Genomic DNA, 22,046 nt, shown 5'->3' with positions numbered 1-22,046 from the left:
GTCGTGTGTCAGTTTAGTTATGTCAGTCATGTGTCGGTTCAGTGGCAAGTCAGTTGTGTGTCAGTTTAGTGACGTATCAGTATAGTGACAGTCATACGCCAGTTCAGTGACATGTCTGTTGTGTGTCAGTTTAGTAACGGATCAGTCGTGTGTCAGTTTAGTAACGCATCAGTCATGTGTCAGTTTAGTGACGTATCAGTCGTGTGTCAGTTTAGTGACGTATCAGTCGTGTGTCAGTTTAGTGACAGTCATGTGTCAGTTCAGTGACGTGTCTGTCATGTGTCAGTTCAGTGACCGTTCAGTGACATGTGTGTTATGTGTCAGTTTAGTTATGTCAGTCATGTGTCGGTTCAGTGGCAAGTCTGTTGTGTGTCAGTTTAGTGACGTATCAGTCATGTGTCAGTTCAGTGACAGTCATGTGCCAGTTCAGTGACATGTCTGTTGTGTGTCAGTTTAGTAACGTATCAGTCATGTGTCAGTTTAGTGACGTATCAGTCGTGTGTCAGTTTAGTGACATATCAGTCATGTGTCAGTTTAGTGACGTATCAGTTCAGTGACAGTCATGTGCCAGTTCAGTGGCATGTCTGTTGTGTCAGTTTAGTAACGTATCAGTTTAGTGACGTATCAGTCATGTGTCAGTTTAGTGACGTATCAGTCATGTGTCAGTTTAGTGACATATCAGTCATGTGTCAGTTTAGTGACGTATCAGTCATGTGTCAGTTTAGTGACAGTCTTGTGTCAGTTCAGTGACGTGCCTGTCGTGTATCAGTTCAGTGACTTGTCAGTTTAGTGACAGTTCAGTAACATGTCTGTCGTGTGTCAGTTTAGTTATGTCAGTCATGTGTCAGTTTAGTGGCAAGTCTATTGTGTGTCAGTTTAGTGACGTATCAGTCATGTGTCAGTTCAGTGACATGTCTGTTGTGTGTCAGTTTAGTAACGTATCAGTCATGTGTCGGTTTAGTGACGTATCAGTCGTGTCAGTTTAGTGACGTATCAGTCGTGTGTCAGTTTAGTGACATATCAGTCGTGTGTCAGTTTAGTGACGTATCAGTCGTGTGTCAGTTTAGTGACGTATCAGTCGTGTGTCAGTTTAGTGACAGTCATGTGTCAGTTCAGTGACGTGTCTGTCATGTGTCAGTTCAGTGACCGTTCAGTGACATGTCTGTTATGTGTCAGTTTAGTTATGTCAGTCATGTGTCGGTTCAGTGGCAAGTCTGTTGTGTGTCAGTTTAGTGACGTATCAGTCATGTGTCAGTTCAGTGACAGTCATGTGCCAGTTCAGTGACATGTCTGTTGTGTGTCAGTTTAGTAACGTATCAGTCATGTGTCAGTTTAGTGACGTATCAGTCGTGTGTCAGTTTAGTGACATATCAGTCATGTGTCAGTTTAGTGACGTATCAGTTCAGTGACAGTCATGTGCCAGTTCAGTGGCATGTCTGTTGTGTCAGTTTAGTAACGTATCAGTTTAGTGACGTATCAGTCATGTGTCAGTTTAGTGACGTATCAGTCATGTGTCAGTTTAGTGACATATCAGTCATGTGTCAGTTTAGTGACGTATCCGTCATGTGTCAGTTTAGTGACAGTCTTGTGTCAGTTCAGTGACGTGTCTGTCGTGTATCAGTTCAGTGACTTGTCAGTTTAGTGACAGTTCAGTAACATGTCTGTCGTGTGTCAGTTTAGTTATGTCAGTCATGTGTCAGTTTAGTGGCAAGTCTATTGTGTGTCAGTTTAGTGACGTATCAGTCATGTGTCAGTTCAGTGACATGTCTGTTGTGTGTCAGTTTAGTAACGTATCAGTCATGTGTCGGTTTAGTAACGTATCAGTCATGTGTCGGTTTAGTGACGTATCAGTCGTGTCAGTTTAGTGACGTATCAGTCGTGTGTCAGTTTAGTGACATATCAGTCGTGTGTCAGTTTAGTGACGTATCAGTCGTGTGTCAGTTTAGTGACAGTCATGTGTCAGTAAAGTGACGTGTTTGTCGTGTGGCAGTTCAGTGACTTGTCAGTTGTCAGTCTAGTGACGTATCAGTCGCGTGTCAGTTGAGTGACAGTCATGTGTCAGTTCAGTGACTTGTCAGTTGTCAGTTTAGTGACGTATCAGCCGTGTGTCAGTTTAGTGATAGTCATGTGTCAGTTCAGTGACATGTCTGTCATATGTCAGTTTAGTTATGTCAGTCATGTGTCAGTTCAGTGACATGTCTGTTGTGTGTCAGTTTAGTAACGTATCAGTCATGTGTCAGTTTAGTGACGAATCAGTCATGTGTCAGTTTAGTGACGTATCAGTCATGTGTCAGTTTAGTGACGTATCAGTCGTGTGTCAGTTTAGTGACAGTCATGTGTCAGTTCAGTGACGTGTCTGTCGTCTATCAGTTCAGTGACTTGTCAGTTTAGTGACAGTTCAGTAACATGTCTGTCGTGTGTCAGTTTAGTTATGTCAGTCATGTGTCAGTTTAGTGGCAAGTCTGTTGTGTATCAGTTTAGTGACGTATCAGTCATGTGTCAGTTCATTGACATGTCTGTTGTGTGTCAGTTTAGTGACGTATCAGTCATGTGTCAGTTCATTGACATGTCTGTTGTGTGTCAGTTTAGTAACGTATCAGTCATGTGTCAGTTTAGTGACGTATCAGTCATGTGTCAGTTTAGTGACGTATGAGTCATGTGTCAGTTTAGTGACGTATCAGTCGTGTGTCAGTTTAGTGACAGTCATGTGTCAGTTCAGTGACGTGTCTGTCGTGTATCAGTTCAGTGACTTGTCAGTTTAGTGACAGTTCAGTAACATGTCTGTCGTGTGTCAGTTTAGTTATGTCAGTCATGTGTCAGTTTAGTGGCAAGTCTGTTGTGTATCAGTTTAGTGACGTATCAGTCATGTGTCAGTTCAGTGACATGTCTGTTGTGTGTCAGTTTAGTAACGTATCAGTCATGTGTCGGTTTAGTAACGTATCAGTCATGTGTTGGTTTAGTAACGTATCAGTCATGTGTCGGTTTAGTGACATATCAGTCGTGTGTCAGTTTAGTGACATATCAGTCGTGTGTCAGTTTAGTGACGTATCAGTCGTGTGTCAGTTTAGTGACAGTCATGTGTCAGTAAAGTGACGTGTCTGTCGTGTGGCAGTTCAGTGACTTGTCAGTTGTCAGTTTAGTGACGTATCAGTCGTGTGTCAGTTGAGTGACAGTCATGTGTCAGTTCAGTGACTTGTCAGTTGTCAGTTTAGTGACGTATCAGCCGTGTGTCAGTTTAGTGATAGTCATGTGTCAGTTCAGTGACATGTCTGTCATATGTCAGTTTAGTTATGTCAGTCATGTGTCAGTTCAGTGACATGTCTGTTGTGTGTCAGTTTAGTAACGTATCAGTCTTGTGTCAGTTTAGTGACGTATCAGTCATGTGTCAGTTTAGTGACGTATCAGTCATGTGTCAGTTTAGTGACGTATCAGTCGTGTGTCAGTTTAGTGACAGTCATGTGTCAGTTCAGTGACGTGTCTGTCGTGTGTCAATTCAGTGACTTGTCAGTTTAGTGACAGTTCAGTAACATGTCTGTCGTGTGTCAGTTTAGTTATGTCAGTCATGTGTCAGTTCAGTGACATGTCTGTTGTGTGTCAGTTTAGTAACGTATCAGTCATGTGTCAGTTCAGTGACATGTCTGTTGTGTGTCAGTTTAGTAACGTATCAGTCATGTGTCAGTTCAGTGACATGTCGGTTGTGTGTCAGTTTAGTAACGTATCAGTCATGTGTCAGTTTAGTGACCTATCAGTCATGTGTCAGTTTAGTGACATGTCTGCTGTGTGTCAGTTCAGTGGCGTGTCTGTCGTGTGTCAGTTCAGTAACATTTCAGTCATGTGTCAGTTTCGTGACGTGTCAGTTATGTGTCACTTCAGTGGTGTGTCATTCATGTCTTAGTTCAGTGTCAATCACGTCATATGAGTCAATCATTCTGCCCTGTCAAGTCACATGTCGTCTGTCAACTGTTATGTATGTTACTTTATTGTTAGTCATGAATCATACATGTGTCACTTAATTTTAAATCATGTGTTAACCACATCATTTAAGTGTCATCTATCACTGACCTGTCACTCGTGTATCACTCCTGTTAGTAATCAATTAGTCACGTGTCACTCACGTGTTAGTCATGTTTTAATGACTCAGGTATCAGTGATCCATCAGTGACATGTCAGTCATTTAGATACTGTGGGTCATATATCTGTTACATTTCAATCATGTCAGACATCCTCAAATCATGCTTCAGTCATGTGTCAATCATCCATTATTGAGCGACATCAGTCACATGTCAACCTGTCAGTCAGGTCACTCATGCATTACTCACATGTCAGTCATCCTTGAGTGAGCTGTGATTCACACCTGTATGTAAGTCATGTGGGCGTCATATAGCGGCCATTCGTGTGTTCCTGCATCAGTCACATGTCAGTGTAAGTGGCAGGTGTCACCTGTAGCGTGGTGTCAAAGACCACCAGTTTGGAGCTGGTGGGGATGATGTCGTAACACTTGTGACACTTCATGAAGCGCATGTAGATGTCTCTCTCTGAGTCGGCACACACTGACAACACACACACACTTCAATCGACATGTTGTTTAAATTTTGCACATATCCTGAGCGCCGTCTTACCGCCATTGTCCAGGGGGCGCCGCTCAGACTCCCCCCCAGCCTCCACCTGCATTGACAACATTGTTAGTTTTACACCTGAACCCAATGGTCAGATGTTTCGGATGTGCTATGATCTTCTGGTGATGCGGGGATGTCAGCAGTTATCTTTTTCAAAAAGTGAGCATATAGAAATCATCTGCACTACGACGCCATATTGGCAACATTTACATAATGTGGAGAATATAATTAATAGCGTTACATAAGAGGAAAGGCTACTATTTAGCATGCAAGTCATCACTGATAAAGCGATGTAAGCTAGCACCGACCTGAACGTCGTCGTTCATTTTCTTTCTTTTTTTCAACAGCGCTCGTTAGCTTTTAAAGATGTGATGCAGGTTAAAGCTCACGGCTCCATCTTCACCCCCGAGCTGATTTGCCGCGAAACGCCTCGTCACTTGTCGGGAGAGATTGCCTCTCGGTGTAAGGTGGTGTCATTGTAACGAAGTTAACAGGCACTACATCCGGTGTTTTGCCGCAATAAGAGCATGTACGAACACTACTTTCACACCTGCGGTGCTGGTGAAACCGGAAGAGGTGATGGCAGCCGACAAGAGAAGTGTTGCCCAGTGTCGGGGGGTGAGGAGAAGGAACGCAGCCTCCTGGTCTCCGGACGCTTCGGCTCCGTCAGGTAATTCTCCAGTTGGAAGGCAGGGGGAGATTGGGCAGGGGCAGGTGGGGAGGACAGGGTGTAGGCTGGTTGGTGGTGAGTGGAAGAAGCGGAGGAGGATTTTCAAAATAAAAGTGTGATTAGGAGTGGTCACGTGACCATCAGCAGCAGCACACCTCTAGCCTTGCTCCTCTTGCTGCGTGAGAAGAGTTTCATGCTGATGGGGGACGAAGACATTTGCTGGTTCGATTCCCTTGAGGTCGACTTGAAGATCCCACTAAAGCTCAGTCTAACACACACACACACACACACACACACACACACACACACACACACACACACACACACACACACACACACACACACACACACACACACTCCGGGATTTAATCATGTTGCCAATCTGTCGGCTGTCAATCACATGATCACCTGCGAGGAGGTTTGGGCGGAGACTCCGCAGCCTGGAAAGGGAAGCTGCTCTTAGCTGAGGTGGGACTCGTCCTGGAGGTGGAGCTGGCGGGCGGCGCCGAGCGGGGACTGCTTGGTCGGCTAGCCCGATGGAAGAAGCTCCTGGTGGGGCTGAGCTCCCCCTGCAGGACGAGAACACACGGGACCACCTGATCACATGACCAGCTGGTTAGCCACATCGTAGTCGTCACGCCCACTTTTTACCTTCGAGACTTTGTCCCTCTGCACTCGGCCCGGCTCGTCCAGAGAAGACATTCCCAACACGCTGAGGACCTACGCCGGAATGAAGGAATGTCACATCCAAAGGTCACGTGACCTTGTTGTGGCATAGCGACAAAATGGGGAAATTTAGCAATCACACAAAAGGAAGTCAGCTACGACATGAGAATGAAACTGACGTGAGCCCAGAGAGTTCACAAGAGTCAACTCTGACATGAGAAACAACTGTCATGAGAGGTATATACTAATGTGAGCTCAGATGTGAGAGTCAACCATGACATGAGAGCCCAAGAGTCAGCTGCGACATGAGAACCTCGGATGTCAAAACGATCAGATGACAGTCAACAATGACATGAGAATCAACTAAGGCGACATGAGAGCCAAGAGGGTCAATTTTGACATGAGAACCTAAACAAATGCCATGAGAGTCTGAGGAGTCAATTCTGACACCAGAGTTAAGAGAGACAACTAGACAACCAACTATGACATGAGAATCAACTATGACATGAGAATTAACCATGACACAAGAATCAACTGTGACATGAGAACCTACAAAGTTAACTGCCATAAGAATCTGGGGAATCAATTCTGACACGAGAGTTAAGAGAGACAACCAACTATGACATGAGAATTAACTATGACGCGAGAATCAACTGTGATATGAGAGTCAACTATGACATGAGAATCAACGGTGCCTAAGGCGACATGAGAGCCAAGAGGATCAATTTTGACATGAGAACCTAAACAAATGCAATGAGAGTCTGGGGAGTCAATTCTGACACGAGAGTTAAGAGGGACAACTAGACAACCAACTATGACATGAGAATCAACTATGACATGAGAATTAACTATGACACGAGAATCAACTGTGACATGAGAACCTACAAAGTTAACTGCCATAAGAGTCTGGGGAATCAATTCTGACACGAGAGTTAAGAGAGACAACCAACTATGACATGAGAATCAACTATGACATGAGAATTAACGGTGCCAAAGGCGACATGAGAGCCAAGAGGGTCAATTTTGACATGAGAACCTAAACAAATGCCATGAGAGTCTGGGGAGTCAATTCTGACACCAGAGTTAAGAGAAACAACTCGACAACCAACTATGACATGAGAATCAACTATGACACGAGAATCAACTGTGACATGAGAACCTACAAAGTTAACTGGAGAGTCAACTTTGACATGAGAGCCTAACACGACATGAGTCAACTACGACATGAGAGCCAGGAGTCGACTACGGCATGAGAACCTAGAAAATGAAATATGTCAACAATGGCCAGATATGACAGTCAACATGTCATAAGAGCCAGCTGCGACATGAGCGCCTCGGAAGTCAACCCTAAGATGACAGTCAACTGTGACATGAGAAGCAACTGTGACATAAGAACCTACAGAATTACTAGATTGTCAACTACGACATGAGAGCCTCACGCAACATGAGAGCCAAGACAGTCAATTTTGAGATGAGAACCTAGAAAATATGCCATAAGAGTCTGGGGAGTCAATTCTGACACGAGAGTTGAGAGAGACAACCAACTATGACATGAGAATCAACTATGACGCGAAAATCAACTGTGATATAAGAGTCAACTATCACATAAGAATCAACGGTGCCAAAGGCGACCTGAGAGCCAGGAGGGTCAATTTTGACATGAGAACCTAAACAAATGCCATGAGAGTCTGGGGAGTCAATTTTGACACGAGAGTTAAGAGAGACAACTAGACAATCAACTACGACATGAGAATTAACTATCAAGCGAGAATCAACTGTGATATGACAGTCAACTGTGACATGAGAAGCAATTGTGACATGAGAACCTACATAATTACTAGATTGTCAACTACGACATGAGAGCTTAACGCAACATGAGAGCCAAGACAGTCAATTTTAAGATGAGAACCTAGAAAATATGCTATAAGAGTCTATGGAGTTAATTCTGACACGAGAGTTAAGAGAGACAACCAACTATGACATGAGAATCAACTATGACATGAGAATTAACTATGACGCGAGAATCAACTGTGATATGAGAGTCAACTATCACATAAGAATCAACGGTGCCAAAGGCGACATGAGAGCCAGGAGGGTCAATTTTGACATGAGAACCTAAACAAATGCCATGAGAGTCTGGGGAGTCAATTCTGACACGAGAGTTAAGAGAGACAACTAGACAACCAACTATGACATGAGAATCAACTATGACATGAGAATTAACTATGGCACGAGAATCAACTGTGACATGAGAACCTAACACGACATGAGTCAACTACGACATGAGAGCCAGGAGTCGACCTAGAAAATTAAATATGTCAACAATGGCCAGACATGACAGTCAACATGTCATAAGAGCCAGCTGCGACATGAGCGCCTCGGAAGTCAACCCTAAGATGACAGTCAACTGTGACATGAGAAGCAACTGTGACATAAGAACCTACAGAATTACTAGATTGTCAACTACGACATGAGAGCCTCACGCAACATGAGAGCCAAGACAGTCAATTTTGAGATGAGAACCTAGAAAATATGCCATAAGAGTCTGGGGAGTCAATTCTGACACGAGAGTTGAGAGAGACAACCAACTATGACATGAGAATCAACTATGACGCGAAAATCAACTGTGATATGAGAGTCAACTATCACATAAGAATCAACGGTGCCAAAGGCGACATGAGAGCCAGGAGGGTCAATTTTGACATGAGAACCTAAACAAATGCCATGAGAGTCTGGGGAGTCAATTTTGACACGAGAGTTAAGAGAGACAACTAGACAATCAACTACGACATGAGAATTAACTATGAAGCGAGAATCAACTGTGATATGACAGTCAACTGTGACATGAGAAGCAATTGTGACATGAGAACCTACATAATTACTAGATTGTCAACTACGACATGAGAATTTTGACATGAGAACCTAGAAAATATGCCATGAGAGTCTGGGGAGTCAATTCTGACACGAGAGTTAAGAGAGACAACTAGACAACCAACTATGACATGAGAATCAACTATGGCATGAGAATTAACTATGACGCGAGCATCAACTGTGACATGAGATTAACTATGACACGAGAATCAACTGTGACATGAGAACCTACAAAGTGAACTGGAGAGTCAGCCTCGTACAACATGAGCATCAACTATGTATGGCATGAGAGCCTAGAGCAGGGGTCCCCAAACTTTTTGACTCGTGGGCCGCATTGGGTTAAAAAAAATTGGCCGGGGGCTGGGCTGTGTGTGTGTATATATATATATATATATATATATATATATATATATATGTATGTGTGGGGAAAAAAAATCACAAGACTATTTCATCTCTACAGGCCTGTTTCATGAGGGGGGTACCCTCAATCGTCCTGACGATTGTGGATGCTGGGGGGCTCAAATCTGGCCCGCGGGCTGTGTTTTGGGGACCCCTGGCCTAGAGAATCAGCTTTGACATGAGAGCATGCAGAGTCAATTCTGACATGAGCATTAAAAGAGGCAACTGGAGAGACAACCATGACATGAGAATTAACTGACAAAAGATCCTAGTTGGTCAACTATAGCGTGAGAACCAGGAGTCAACGACATCCACATGAGCATCTCATAGAGCATTGAGAGTCAACTATAACATGAGAGCCGAGAGAGTCAACTGTGACAGGAGCGCATGCAGAGTCAATTCTGACATGAGAGCTAAGAGAGACAACTTTAGAACCAACCATGACAATGAGAGTCAACTACGACATGAGAGCCTATAGGAAATAAATTATCACATGAGACCCTACGGCAGGGGTCCCCAAACTACGGCCCGCCAGCGTCCAAAATCCAGCCAGCGGGAAGTTCCCAATTAAAAAAAAAAATATATATATATTATCTATTTTTTTTTAAAGTATTTTTTTTAATCTGTCCTTTCTCATCCATTTTCTACCGCTTGTTAATCTCGGTGTCTCAGAGGAGATACGAGCGCGCTGACAAATCATATTGTCTAAAAATGCATACATCATCGCACTCGGAATATATATATTTATATACAGCCCGGCCCCCGGCCACATTTTTTTAACCCAATGCGGCCCCCTAGCCAAAAAGTTTGGGGACCCCTGGCCTAGGGCGTCTACTATAACATGAGAGCCAAGAGAAACAACCATGACATAATACCCAGAACCAGGACTTGGGATCAACCATTTCATGCGAACCAAGAGAGTTGAGTCCATCATGAGAATCAACTGACATGAGAGCTAAGAGAGTGTAAATTATAAGGTGGACTACAAGATGAGAAAATCCTGACTGATAATGTAAAGCAAGTTTACCTTCTTGTTGTCAGTCTGCTGTGGAGTGTCCATCTGTCTTCTTTCTGCCTCTCTGTGGTCCACAACTGCCAATCAGTGTGTTAGCACAAAGTGTGTTTGCATGTGTGTGTTTTAGGTTAGGAGTCAGAAAACCTGACATGACGTCCGACCAGCTGTGAAGGACCCTCACCACGTACGTAGGAGGGCACCTCCTCCAGTACGCCTTGAGGGTCAGAAGAGGAGATAAGAGCGCGCTGACAACAAACAGTCGCCTGTCAGACAAGATGGAGGGCAGATTGTCTTGTTGATGGTGGCCCAGGTGTTGTCGGTGTTTTTGCACCATTTCTAACTTGTCAAGAGCGACCTTTGAACTCCGACAAGTTCATTCTCACAGCGTCATCATGTTGACGTCGTCGTCAGAGAACACAAGCGGCAGCGTTTCCCACCAAACGTGTCACGTGACCCATCCTAATGCATGTTTTTAAGATGACAAGGCCACGCCCCTTTCACTGTCAGTCATTCTCGCAAACGTCTATGGAGTTTGTAAACAGGTGTCATGTGTCACTCACAGGCATCAGGAGTCTGAGCGGCCTCCCCCTATTCTTCTTCCTCCTGTCCGCCTCCTCTTCCTCCTTCTCTGCACTGCTCGCCTTCATCTTCATCAGGTCCACAGACTTAGTCCCGGTGGAAGAAGAGGAGTTGCTGGAAGAGTCCACTAACTGTGCAACAGGAAGTAGCCAGAATACATCACGCGACGCAACTGCTCTCACTTTGGACCGGAGGAGAGGAGACTCCTACTGTTACCATGACTACCATTTCTGTTGTCATGACGACTGCAGCCAGGACAGTTCCGACTCCTCTCTGTGCTGATGGTGTTAGCTCCACGTGGATCACATCATCTGCCAATCATATGACATGAACGCCTTCAACTTCCTGTTTGTCAACACGTCACTTTCTCATGACATGTCAACAAATACCAGCAGTTCTGCCTTTCACCACTAGAGGAAGACATGACAAAAGCCTCGCGTGTCGTCAACTCGCGCTCCATGGCGTTATGTCGTAAACTCAGTGACGTGCAGTCACTAGAGGCAGGTGAGGCGGGGCCTCACGTGCCATCATGGAAAGAAAAAAAATGTAAAAATAATTTTTAATTAAATTGTTATATGTATCCAGTGATTATACTATAAAGTTATTTTCCATTTAACTTCACCCGTTTTAGATTATTTTTATTTAAAATCGCTGAATTTTCACATTTGCCGTTCAAATACTGAGAAGAGACGGTGCGGTGAACAGCAGCCAGTTGAGGCACGTCACTGCGTTGTGCCTCACCATGGATTGCGGACTCGGCTAACTGCTGGCCTGCTGTGCAGTGAGACCGTATTGCTATATGAATTATATTATACATTTCCATAGTTTAGTTAGCTGAGGTATATAATGTACAGTGTATTTTGTCAACAACTGTATGTGTGTGACGTATTTCTTGTGCTGAGCGATCATAAAACGGCTGCAAAAGACGCACTGGCTGAGGCTCGCCTCCTGCACCCCCGCCGTAGAATGCACGGCAACCCCTGACGGTAGTGTTATATCAACTATAAGCCCACACTTAAACTTTCCACGTGAAAGATTGAATCTATTTAAAAAAGTTATTTCATAAGAAGCCAAAAAGTGCAAAAACAATAATGTTCGTGTTGGAGGAGTTGTGAATGACTGCAGGGCCACAACATTAGGTACACCTGCAGACTGCAGGTGTACCTAATTCACAACTCCTCCAACACGAACATGATTGTTTTTGCACTTTTTGGCTTCTTATTAAATAACTTTTGTAACCTATTTTTATGGGCTTTCCTCTTTGTGATGTTAAGTTCCTGTTATGCGCTGTTATACAGTATATGCCTTGAGCTCTTATTTTGAAGGCGCTAAGAGCGGAAGTGATGACACTTTTGAGTGGAGCGGAAGTTTTTGAAAGAAGGTAAATAAAGTGGTCCTCGTGTACACTGGAGCCTCCGTGTTTGTTATTTTGTAGTTTCATACAGTATAGGCGACATTTATAAACCCTCGGTTACACTTTTTTAAATAGATTCAATCTTGCACGTGGAAAGTTTAAGTGAGGGCTTTAGTTGATATAACACTCTCGTCAGGGGGTGCATTAATCCAGCACAACAGCGGCTCGTGGATTTATTTTATAAGTAAAGGTAAGACCATAATAACGTTTTTTTTTTATTAAATGTGCTTTTTTGTGTGCTCATGTTTGTATGTGTAAAGTTAAAGTTAAGTTAAAGTACCAATGATTGTCACACACACACTAGGTGTAATGAAAGTTGTCCTCTGCATTTGACCCATCCCCTTGATCACCCCCTGGGAGGTGAGGGGAGCAGTGGGCAGCAGCGGCGCCGCGCCCGGGAATCATTTTTGGTGATTTAATAACCCCCAATTCCAACCCTTGATGCTGAGTGCCAAGCAGGGAAGAATGCTGGTATGAGCTTTTAAACATAACCCGTTAACTGCTGCCAATCAAATGGTGAATAAGATACTCTTTAGGGTTCATATGTTTGTAAATCTGACTGTGATGAAGTCAGTGCCTCACCAGCCATGAACCTCACCGCACGTCACTGCGTAAACTTATTTAAATGTTTCATGTATAATATGAATAACTTTCAAAAATATTTTAAAACTACAAAAAAATTTGTATTTCTTGTGTTTTATTTTTGTCCGTTGTTATCCTTTCTGTCTCCAAAGGAGGGCGTAAGTGATAACGTGAAAGATCTTCCGCAGAAGAAGAAACATGCTTCCGGTCCGGCCTGTCTTCCCCGTGCGGCGTTTCGTAGTTAGTGACACTACTTTTTAATTATTTGGGCTTTTAGTTTTGAAATACTTTGAATATTTTTCTGCCGGTCGTCCAGCTGCTCGTCGCAGAAGTAAGTATAACTTTTTAAATTCATATTCTTGTTTTCTTCTTCTTAACGGAGGCTGTTGATAGCATGCGGCTTGCTAACAGTTGCTTTATCACACTGTTGTTTAGCCATAACAGGTGTTATTTTTAATATTATTTATGAAAGTACTAAATAAAACTTACGTTCTATTATCATTATTCAACGCTTTTAACATGTCCCAATTTACGCTTCCGCTTTGGATTTGATTCACGTGATACAACGTGACTTACATTCTGCGTTCATTGACATATTATATGACACGTTAGTTTCAATGTCCATGTCCAGCATACATTAGCACATACTGTATGTTTCATACCTCAGTAGCGCATGTTAAAGTACAAAATGCCTTCATTTCAGGTTGAGCACTGCTGCACTGTGTGCGTCTTCCACATGAGAGGCGATGAGGCGACCCGGTGGAGGGAGGTGGGCTGCCAGTGGGAGCCCCAAGAGGGCTGGAGCAGCGAGGTCGCCTGTCAGAGAGACGTGGACAGTCGTGATGTTGCTGTCCAGGTGGACCTGCTCACTCAGACACTCGGCTGGCGACACAAAGGTGACACGAGAGATGCATCCTCAAATTTGTCAGCGTACTTCCTCTCACACGTCATCCTCACTCGCAGGCACGGCCGCCATGCCGGTTCAGTGTTCGGCGCGACAATCCGCCGGACAAAATGGCGGCGCAGTGTTGAGCAGGGTCAAAGCTGTTCGAAATGCCGTCAAAACACAGACGCCATGCCTCCCCGTTTCCTCCTCTACCTCCCCGCAGCTGTCTGGCGCCCGGCCGCAGAGGATACGACGCCCTCCCAAGTGGCGAGAAGACCTGCTGACGCCGCCCGAGCCCCTGTCTAGTGACTGTTCTGACGTGGCGGCGGCTGACGAAGCCACGCGGACGTCACTTGAGGCAGGTAAGAAGTGGTCAAGTGGTGTTGAAATTTAAACTCCCGCTGCAGCTCCACGCCATCTCTCATAATCCCACCAGGTGCGTTGGCGGTGGTGAAGCTGGAGGACGAGAGCAGCGTGTGCGACGTGTGCGGTCAAGTGATGAAGAACAAGTCCAGTTTGATCCGCCATTCTTTCATCCACACGGGCGAGAAGCCGTTTGCGTGCCACCTGTGCGAGCTGCGCTTCAATCGCCGCGACAACCTGCGCCATCACCTCAGCCACGTACATCCGGGTGGCGTCGCCAGGCGGGAGAGACGGCGGCCTAAGCAGACTTGGCTGTGCGACGCGTGTGGGAAGACCTTTCGCTGCAGGTCGGCGCTCAAGACGCACGAGGTCATCCACCTGGGCGTCAAACCTCACCACTGCAACCTTTGCCCCAAGGCCTACATGCGCACCATTGACCTGGAGCACCACAAGAAGACGGTGCATGAGGACGGCGGTGAGAGGACGCGGAGCGCCGGCTCGCTGCTCTGCGACTTCTGCGGCAAGGAGTTCAAGTTCCGGTCACAGCTGGCCGCTCACCTGCTGACACACACGGACGAGCGGCCGCACCTGTGCGAGGTGTGCGGACGTAAGTTCTGTCGCCAGTTCCAGCTGGAGCGCCACAAACGGCTGCACCCCGACGGCTGCGCTGAGCATGGAACGCTGCCTTGCCAAGTCTGCGGCCGGCGGTTTAACACGGAGGCGATGCTCGCCGCGCACTCGCGTGTGCACACGGATGAAAAACCCTTCCGCTGTGGCGTGTGTCTGCGCAGGTTTATGAGCGTCGCCTGCCTAAAGAGGCATAACACACGAGTGCACCTCAAAATGGGACTGAAGACGCCGACATTCTCTGGCACCTCGCGTGCGCCCAAAGTCTTCCCGTGCTCCATGTGCGGCAAAGTGTTCAAGTTCCCGTCCCTGCTGGCCAACCACGCCGCCGTGCACAGCGAGGAGCGACCGCACTCATGCGACATGTGCACCCGCCGCTTCCGGCGCCTCAGCCACCTCAAGAGACACCGGCGAGTTGTCCACCTGGACGGCGCCCGCCCGCCACAGACTTTCATCTGCCATATTTGCGGCAAGGACAAGAAGTGCCGCTCGCAGCTGGCCCGGCACATCATCATACACACGGGCGAGCGACCCTTCGGCTGTGAACTTTGCGGCGCGCGCTTCAATCGCCATGGCAACCTGCAGCAGCACAGGAAGCGAATGCACGGCGTGGGGATGCCGTGCGCAGACGAAGAGACGCCTGTGCTGTTCGATGACCTCGACGGGGACGTTAGCTACAAACAGGAAGAAATTGTGACTAGTGAAGTGGCCACGCCCCCTGAATGAAACTCTTACCTCCCATTTAATGCAAAGTTGTCAATAAAACTTAAATACCAGAGATACCAACATTTTTTCACATAACAGTTGAACTCAGAAGCTGATTGGCTGAAGCGCTGAAAGCTTTAATGACTACTTATTTCAGTAACAAACTTGATTTCATGATTAGCTTGATGTCCTGTTGGCTCTTAGTGGACAATAAAGATCACATGTCACATACGTTTGATTAGCACAGACTCCGCCCCTTTCCCCTTGATTGGTTTAAAGCGTGTTCGGCAGCAGCTTTGACGGTCACACCTCCATGGCGTTGGCCTTGGGCGCCTTGGAGATCCACAGGTTGGATTGTCTCACAGCTACTTTGGTGCGGGACGGGCTGTGGGAGGAGCCAAAGCAGAGACGTGCACATGATTATTGAGGGGCAGGTGCTCAAAGTCAGAAAAGGGCAGGACATTTTTTTTTGGTCCTTTACACAATATGGAAATTAATGTAAAATTAAATTTGCTAATAGGAAGCTAACTACTTAGCTGTGTGTCCTTTGTAGGTAAAAGTGATTGCCATTTCTTTTGTGTCAACAAATTATTGTCATAATGAGTTAATTCACATTATCATAGGCTTGGAAGACATGAAAAGCAACAAAAAACTGGTTTATTATTAGGCTATTTATTGTTAAAGATAAGCACTTTAATATTGAACATTGAACAGTGCAACATGAACTTTGAAAAAAAATACAAAAATAAATACCCAAATGGAAAAAACGTCAATGTGAAAATCTGACCTTCTTCCCTTAACTTGATGAAAACACCATCAAGTTGTAACTTATGGTTTTTCTCACTTAATGCTCAGACTAAACAACTGAAACGCAATACAGGCCCAAAAATATGGACCAGGGGCCAGTAGAGGGCTGTAGAATGGAGGCCATCCATACCCAAATATGCTCCTCAATGTAAATTCAGGGCTTCCATGGTTCTAGTACTTGGTTTTAGCCATGCATTAAGAGGTCTGCTACCCTTAGCTGCTTCTCATTCCTTTTCTCTATCCTTTCTTGTTTTGGCATTGTGCTGCAGGCATAATCAACATGAATCAAGTTTAAATACAGATGGTAATATTCCTAACAGATAACCTACATCTTATATCCCCAGAATTCTGAAATTATTATTATTAATAATAATAATAATAATTATTATTATTATCATTATTCTTCTTATTATTATTGTTATTATTATCATTATTATTATTATTTTGTTAACCCACACAGTAATAGCAAAGTCACAATAAACTTTATATCTAAACCTCTACTGTGAGAGAAATGTGATCCGCCGTAAACACAGTGCATTTTATTTTGAAAATTAACCGGGTGTTTTATTTTGTATTTTGTACACTACTTCCTGTCCCGCACGATCCGCTCTGCTCTGTGCGGAATTGATGTGCCGTGCTCAATTGATGCGCCGTGCTCCGACGTCCGGCAAAAACAGAAGCTGACACATTGAATAATAGAATAATACAGCGTTTTTCTGAAATATTACCCATATTAAATGCTGAATAAGTGGACGGCGACTAGACCATAACTCACAGGTTCAAGTTGCTCCACTGTCACGTCTCCTCAGGGGCGCAGTTGGCTCTCTCTCCTCTCACTTACTCACTCACTCGCCCTCTCTCTCCCTCTCTGACGGAAGCGGCAGGCTCAAACAACCCGGTATTACAAGAAAACGTGGAGTTTTTGTACCGCTGTTTTTTTTTTCATCCCTGACAGGAATTTATTCATGTTATTTAAAGAAAAGAAAAAAAAAGAAAAAAAACCACACACAGGCAGAGGGCACTTTTTAAGACAAGGCAAAAAAGGGCAGGGGCCCAAGCACCCATAGGGCCCTATGTGTGCACGTGCCTGAGCCAAAGTGTTGATTGACACCAGTCTCACACACACACGATCAATAGATCTGATCACCTTCTGCTGAGTGTGTGGAAACAACAACTCCCAGCAGCCACCAGGATGAGCAGCATGAGAGGAATGGTGGGAATGATGATGTAGAGCAGCAGCATGCCTTCAAGAGACAACAGAATGAGAGCGGTGCCTAGTGGTTGCCATGGTAACTCCCAACAAAGGTGTGTTTACCTGAGGTTCCGGCCAATGTGACCTGAGGAGGAAGTAGCTCACCAGCACTGTCCTGTGTGGCCTCTGCACAGATGCAGCATCATCATCCATACAATACTGTTGATAAAACTAGTTTCGCCACTTACCTGTGCCCCGCCCACCAGCTGTGCCGCCATGTTCCTCTCCCAGCTGGCGCCCTGACAGACAGGTCGACGAGTGAGCGTGATTGGTCGAGCAATAAGAGGTGTGTAAGGATGATGATGCTGGATACCCGGTGGATATTTGCAGATGAAGTTGTGCTTCATGTTGCATCGGTCGTCATTCCACTGATAGAGGTAAGCCCCGCCCACTCCACGAAGTGCCGTCGGCTGGTGGTACATGACCACGCAGGATTCTCCACCACAGGACGGCTCGTCGAAATACCAGTTCCTGCATCACCGTCATTTTTATTAACACAAAACATGGGATGAGATGTATACCAAAACAATAGCAAGAACATAAGAAATATATATTTTGATTTAAAATATGTATATATAAAACTGTAGAAATTGAGAAAATTATATTTTAAAAACTAATTAATTTATTTTGTACGAGGCTAATTAATCTTATTTCGTTTTTTATCATTCAAAGTTTATTTTAATATACAGTATAATTGCCATTCTAATTTTGTGTATTTTGTAAATTCATTTTTACAGTAAATTGACTTCATCCAACTATTTAAAACTATCTTTTTCTAAATGCTATCCTAATTTTGTATATTTTGTAAATGAATGTTCACGTTGAATTAACTCCATCCAACTAATGACACCCCCGCCCCAAAATTTGTGAAATTATTGTTTAAGACAAAAACTATAATGTTATTTTGTGCCAATCTAATTCAATGTAGCATTTTTTAAATGCTAACATAATTTTATATATTTTGTAAATGAATGTTCACAGTAAATTAACTCCATCCAACAAATTAAAACACACCCCGGAATTCGTAAAATTATTTTTTAAGACAGTCTGTTATTTTGCGCTATACTAATTTTATTATTTTACAAATGCCCTTCTAATTATATACATTTTGTAAATGATTTTTTACAGTAAATTAAACTAATTAAAACTTTACCAAAAATGTTATTAAAATATTTTTCGAAACAGAACTCTTATTTTGCACCAGACTAATGTATTTTATAAACACCATCCTAATTTTATACATTTTGCAAATACACTTTTACAGTAAATAAACTTACATCTAACCAATTAAAGTTCTAAAAAATGTTTATCATAAATTAGTCTCAAAAACTAAAAATATAATGTTATTTGGCACCAGACTAATTAATTCTATTACCGGTAATATTATTCAATTAACGCTATCCTAATGTTATACATTTATTATATTAATTTTCACAGTATGTCAACTACCTTCCAACTTATTAAAACTTCCCCAATAATGCTATTAAAAATGTATTTAAAAACTAATAACTATAATGTTATTTTACACAAGGCTGTTTTGTTATATTATCCTAATGTTATATATTTTGTAAGTTAAAAAAAAAAAAAGTACTTTTCACAGTAAATGAAGTCCAACTGATTAACTGATTAAAAAAGTGTTTTTTTTATTATTTTTTAAAAACTATAATGTTATTTTGTCTTGGGCTAACTTATTTTATTATTTTATAAACAGCATCCTAATTTAACATATTTTGTAAATTAATTTTCACAGTAAATTAACTCCATATAAACATTTTTTTTGTTAAATTATTTTTAAAAACACAACTCTCCAATAATAATTTACGCTCAGAGTACATCATTTTATTATTTCAGAAACGCCATATCAATTTTATATATCTAGTAAATTAATTTTCACAGTAAATTAACTGTAAGGCAACTAATTAAAATAAAAAAATGCATTTAATTTTAAATTAATTTAATTTAAAACAAAAAAAACGTATTTGTGCCAGACTTATTTGTTTTAATTAATATTTCATAAACACCGTTCAAATTTCATGTATTTTGTAAATTAGTCTTCATAGTAAATTCATTCAATCAGAGTAAAGTAATTGAAAAAATTACATCATGTGCTCTACATTATGTACATTACGTTAGGTACAACACAATATGTAATGTGAAGTGAAGTGAATTATATTTATATAGCGCTTTTCTCTAGTGACTTAAAGTGCTTTGACATAGTGAAATATGTAAATAATCAAATATAATAATGAAAATCGATTAATTAAACTGTACTTGTAAATCCATGAAACAAATATATAAAAAGATGTTAAAAAAATGTGTTTAATCAAATAAAAGGAAACACAAAGCACAATTTTATCCCATTATTGCAAGTGTTTTTTAATCTTAAAATTCACTATTCAATTTGTAAAATGTAATCAGGAGCAATTATGGATAAAATAATTGCACATAGTCCCGCATATATACTGTATATAATAAATGTTTTATTACAGGGAAGTTATTGCTGCTTTACCCTTTCTTCATGTCATAACAGTTTCCTTCACCTATTGCAATAATATCGTTTTGGAGGTAATTTAATAAAATTGTGTGCATTTATTGATACTTTTATGGCTCCTAATAGCTCTAATATTACTTTTTGTGTACCAGTCGTCTTAATACCACTCCCCTTCGACACCATGTGTATTTAACAAATAATAACAATCTACATGAAGCCATTTATTGCAGATGAAACAAGACCCTCGTACATGCCAGATAACGTGTGAAATTTCACACACACACGCACAGAGGGTGTGTTAGTCCTTACCTGAAGGACGCCATGCTGCCATCGGTCCACCTGTAGAGCTGTGGACAGGAAGTGGCGACGTTGGGAGCTTTATGGTCCTCGCCGTCCACCCGAGTCAGACCGATCCAGAAGTCTCCATCTGCTATTCCGGCTCCGCCTCCTCCTCCTCCTGCTCCTGAGCGCAACTCCTGGAGGGAGGGGGGGGGGAAATAGGATGAGGAGAAGAAGAGGAAGGCGAAGGTTTGTCTCACCTGCAGCAGGTGTTCGATGTCTTTCTGCTCGGAGGGACTTTCAATGCTGAGCAGCGAGCCGCCGTCCATGTGACACGCCAGCTCGGCCTCCCTGAAGGCCACGCGGCTGGAGACGTCGTGGAAGTAGGCCATCTTGTAGCAGGGCTGCGCGCCCTCGCCCAAACACACCGTCTGACCTGTGGCGTGGGGGACAGACGGACAACTGACCTCACTGATGACATCATGGCGACACTAGTGACATCATCAGTGCACGCACGCACACACGCACGCCCACACACACACACACACTGCAGATCTTATTGCAGCAGCATGCACATTAAGTGATTAGCTGCAGCGTCTTGTGCAGAATCATCACTTTTCTTTTCAACACACACTCAGGAGCTTCTTTTAGTGTGTGTGTGTGTGTGTGTCATAGACGTATGCATTTTACATCCATACACAGGTCACATGAATAAAAATTTTAAAAAATTGCACAGTATTGAACATGTGAAATGTGGGTGACCTCTTGACCCGACCCTAAAAAAGTACTTGAACTCACCACTCAGCACGCGCGCTCCGCGGATTGCTCTGACCAGGACAACGCCTAGGATCCACAGCCTCATCAGGTCGAAGGTCATCTTTTTTGGGCTTGAAAGTGACGCGATCGGTTGATTTCAAAGTAAAAGCACCTTTGCCTCCATGGCTTGCTGCTTGTCCTTTCCCTGCTCTTCTTCAGTGTGGGGGGCTCTGCAACTGCTGTCCAGTGACCCCGCCCACTTGCTGGGGCCCCGCCTCCCCTCTTCATTGAGCCCTAGGGGGCCAACACACACACACACACACACACACACTTATCTAATTCATTTAGTGGGACAGCAGAAGCGCTAATCAATAACGCTCTTTCAAACACACAAGGATGACATCATCGCTATGCTAAGCTAAGCTCGTCAGGAAGTGCTTTAGTCAGGAATGCAGAAATAAAGTTAAAAAAAAAAGTTTTACTTACATGTTTAATCTCTTTATTTTGCACACACACACACACACACACACACACACACACACACACACACACACACACACACACACACACACACACACACACACACACACACACACACACACACACACACACACACACACACACACACACACACACACACACACACACACACACACACACACACACACACACACACACACACACACACACACACACACACACACACACACACACGACTAGTTATAGATGTTCCCTGCATTGATCCACTGCAGGCGGCTGATCCGTCTCCCGGCAAAGAAACACACACCACTTACTGATGAACACACACACAGCAGGAAGTGAGGAAGATGAGATGAAGAATGTTAACAAGCGACATCAGGTGGTCATGTCATAACAGTAATGAGTGCTGTCATGGTTACAGTCGGTGGAGTCAACAGTGTTTTTGTGTGTGTGTAAATTCAGATTGATCTTCACATCTCAGTCTCAGCTAACACACACGCCTCATCAATTCATGTTTAAAGGATCGAGACGGGCTGTATTGATCTGTTTGTTACACAAAAACTTGTCTGATGCTGCTTAATGTGTGCA

The 22,046-nt window shown here is 43.5% G+C and overlaps 3 protein-coding genes across 7 annotated transcripts in view; 1 reads left to right on the top strand and 2 right to left on the bottom strand.

The window, feature by feature from the left end:
• LOC133609592 (5'-AMP-activated protein kinase subunit gamma-2-like) overlaps positions 1–13,670 on the bottom strand; it is a 26,688-nt gene extending 13,018 nt beyond the window's left edge. Inside the window, exons 1-8 of one of the 4 annotated variants that reach the window (XM_061965324.2) lie at positions 13,475–13,670; positions 10,798–11,127; positions 5,938–6,006; positions 5,695–5,855; positions 5,442–5,554; positions 5,167–5,351; positions 4,620–4,665; positions 4,441–4,550 (exon numbers count right to left, since the gene is read on the bottom strand). In XM_061965324.2, coding sequence (XP_061821308.1) covers positions 4,441–4,550; positions 4,620–4,665; positions 5,167–5,351; positions 5,442–5,554; positions 5,695–5,855; positions 5,938–6,006; positions 10,798–10,890 — 777 coding nt within the window. In that variant the 5' untranslated portion in view covers positions 10,891–11,127; positions 13,475–13,670. Of the gene's footprint in view, positions 1–4,440; positions 4,551–4,619; positions 4,666–4,924; positions 5,098–5,166; positions 5,352–5,441; positions 5,555–5,694; positions 5,856–5,937; positions 6,050–10,249; positions 10,365–10,797; positions 11,128–13,474 lie in introns of those variants that run through there. The other 3 variants (XM_072913506.1, XM_072913507.1, XM_072913508.1) reach the window with 3 other exon arrangements.
• Positions 12,974–15,624, top strand: LOC133609594 (zinc finger Y-chromosomal protein 1-like). Its single transcript, XM_061965326.2, has 4 exons — positions 12,974–13,143; positions 13,516–13,708; positions 13,776–14,060; positions 14,135–15,624. Exons 2-4 carry the CDS (start codon positions 13,549–13,551, stop codon positions 15,412–15,414), a joined length of 1,725 nt encoding a protein of 574 aa, XP_061821310.1. The 5' UTR covers positions 12,974–13,143; positions 13,516–13,548; the 3' UTR covers positions 15,415–15,624.
• A 1-nt stretch (position 15,625) lies between these two features.
• chodl (chondrolectin) lies at positions 15,626–21,637 on the bottom strand. Of its 2 annotated transcripts, XM_061965330.2 has the most exons (8): positions 21,021–21,632; positions 20,483–20,658; positions 20,253–20,419; positions 17,766–17,923; positions 17,641–17,691; positions 17,516–17,578; positions 17,348–17,444; positions 15,626–15,778 (listed from the first exon to the last, which is right to left on the bottom strand). In XM_061965330.2, the coding sequence occupies exons 1-8, from the start codon at positions 21,097–21,099 to the stop codon at positions 15,697–15,699; spliced, it is 873 nt and encodes a 290-aa protein (XP_061821314.1). In that variant the 5' UTR covers positions 21,100–21,632; the 3' UTR covers positions 15,626–15,696. The 2 variants fall into 2 exon arrangements, with proteins under 2 accessions (XP_061821314.1, XP_061821313.1); XM_061965329.2 differs by having other exon boundaries at positions 17,641–17,923; positions 21,021–21,637.
• Between the last annotated feature and the right edge of the window lie 409 nt (positions 21,638–22,046).

The sequence above is a fragment of the Nerophis lumbriciformis genome, linkage group LG07, assembly GCF_033978685.3.
Source record: "Nerophis lumbriciformis linkage group LG07, RoL_Nlum_v2.1, whole genome shotgun sequence".
NCBI lineage: Eukaryota > Metazoa > Chordata > Actinopteri > Syngnathiformes > Syngnathidae > Nerophis > Nerophis lumbriciformis.
The sequence above is the reverse complement of the archived record's forward strand: the minus strand, read 5'-3'. Positions and strand labels throughout refer to the sequence as shown.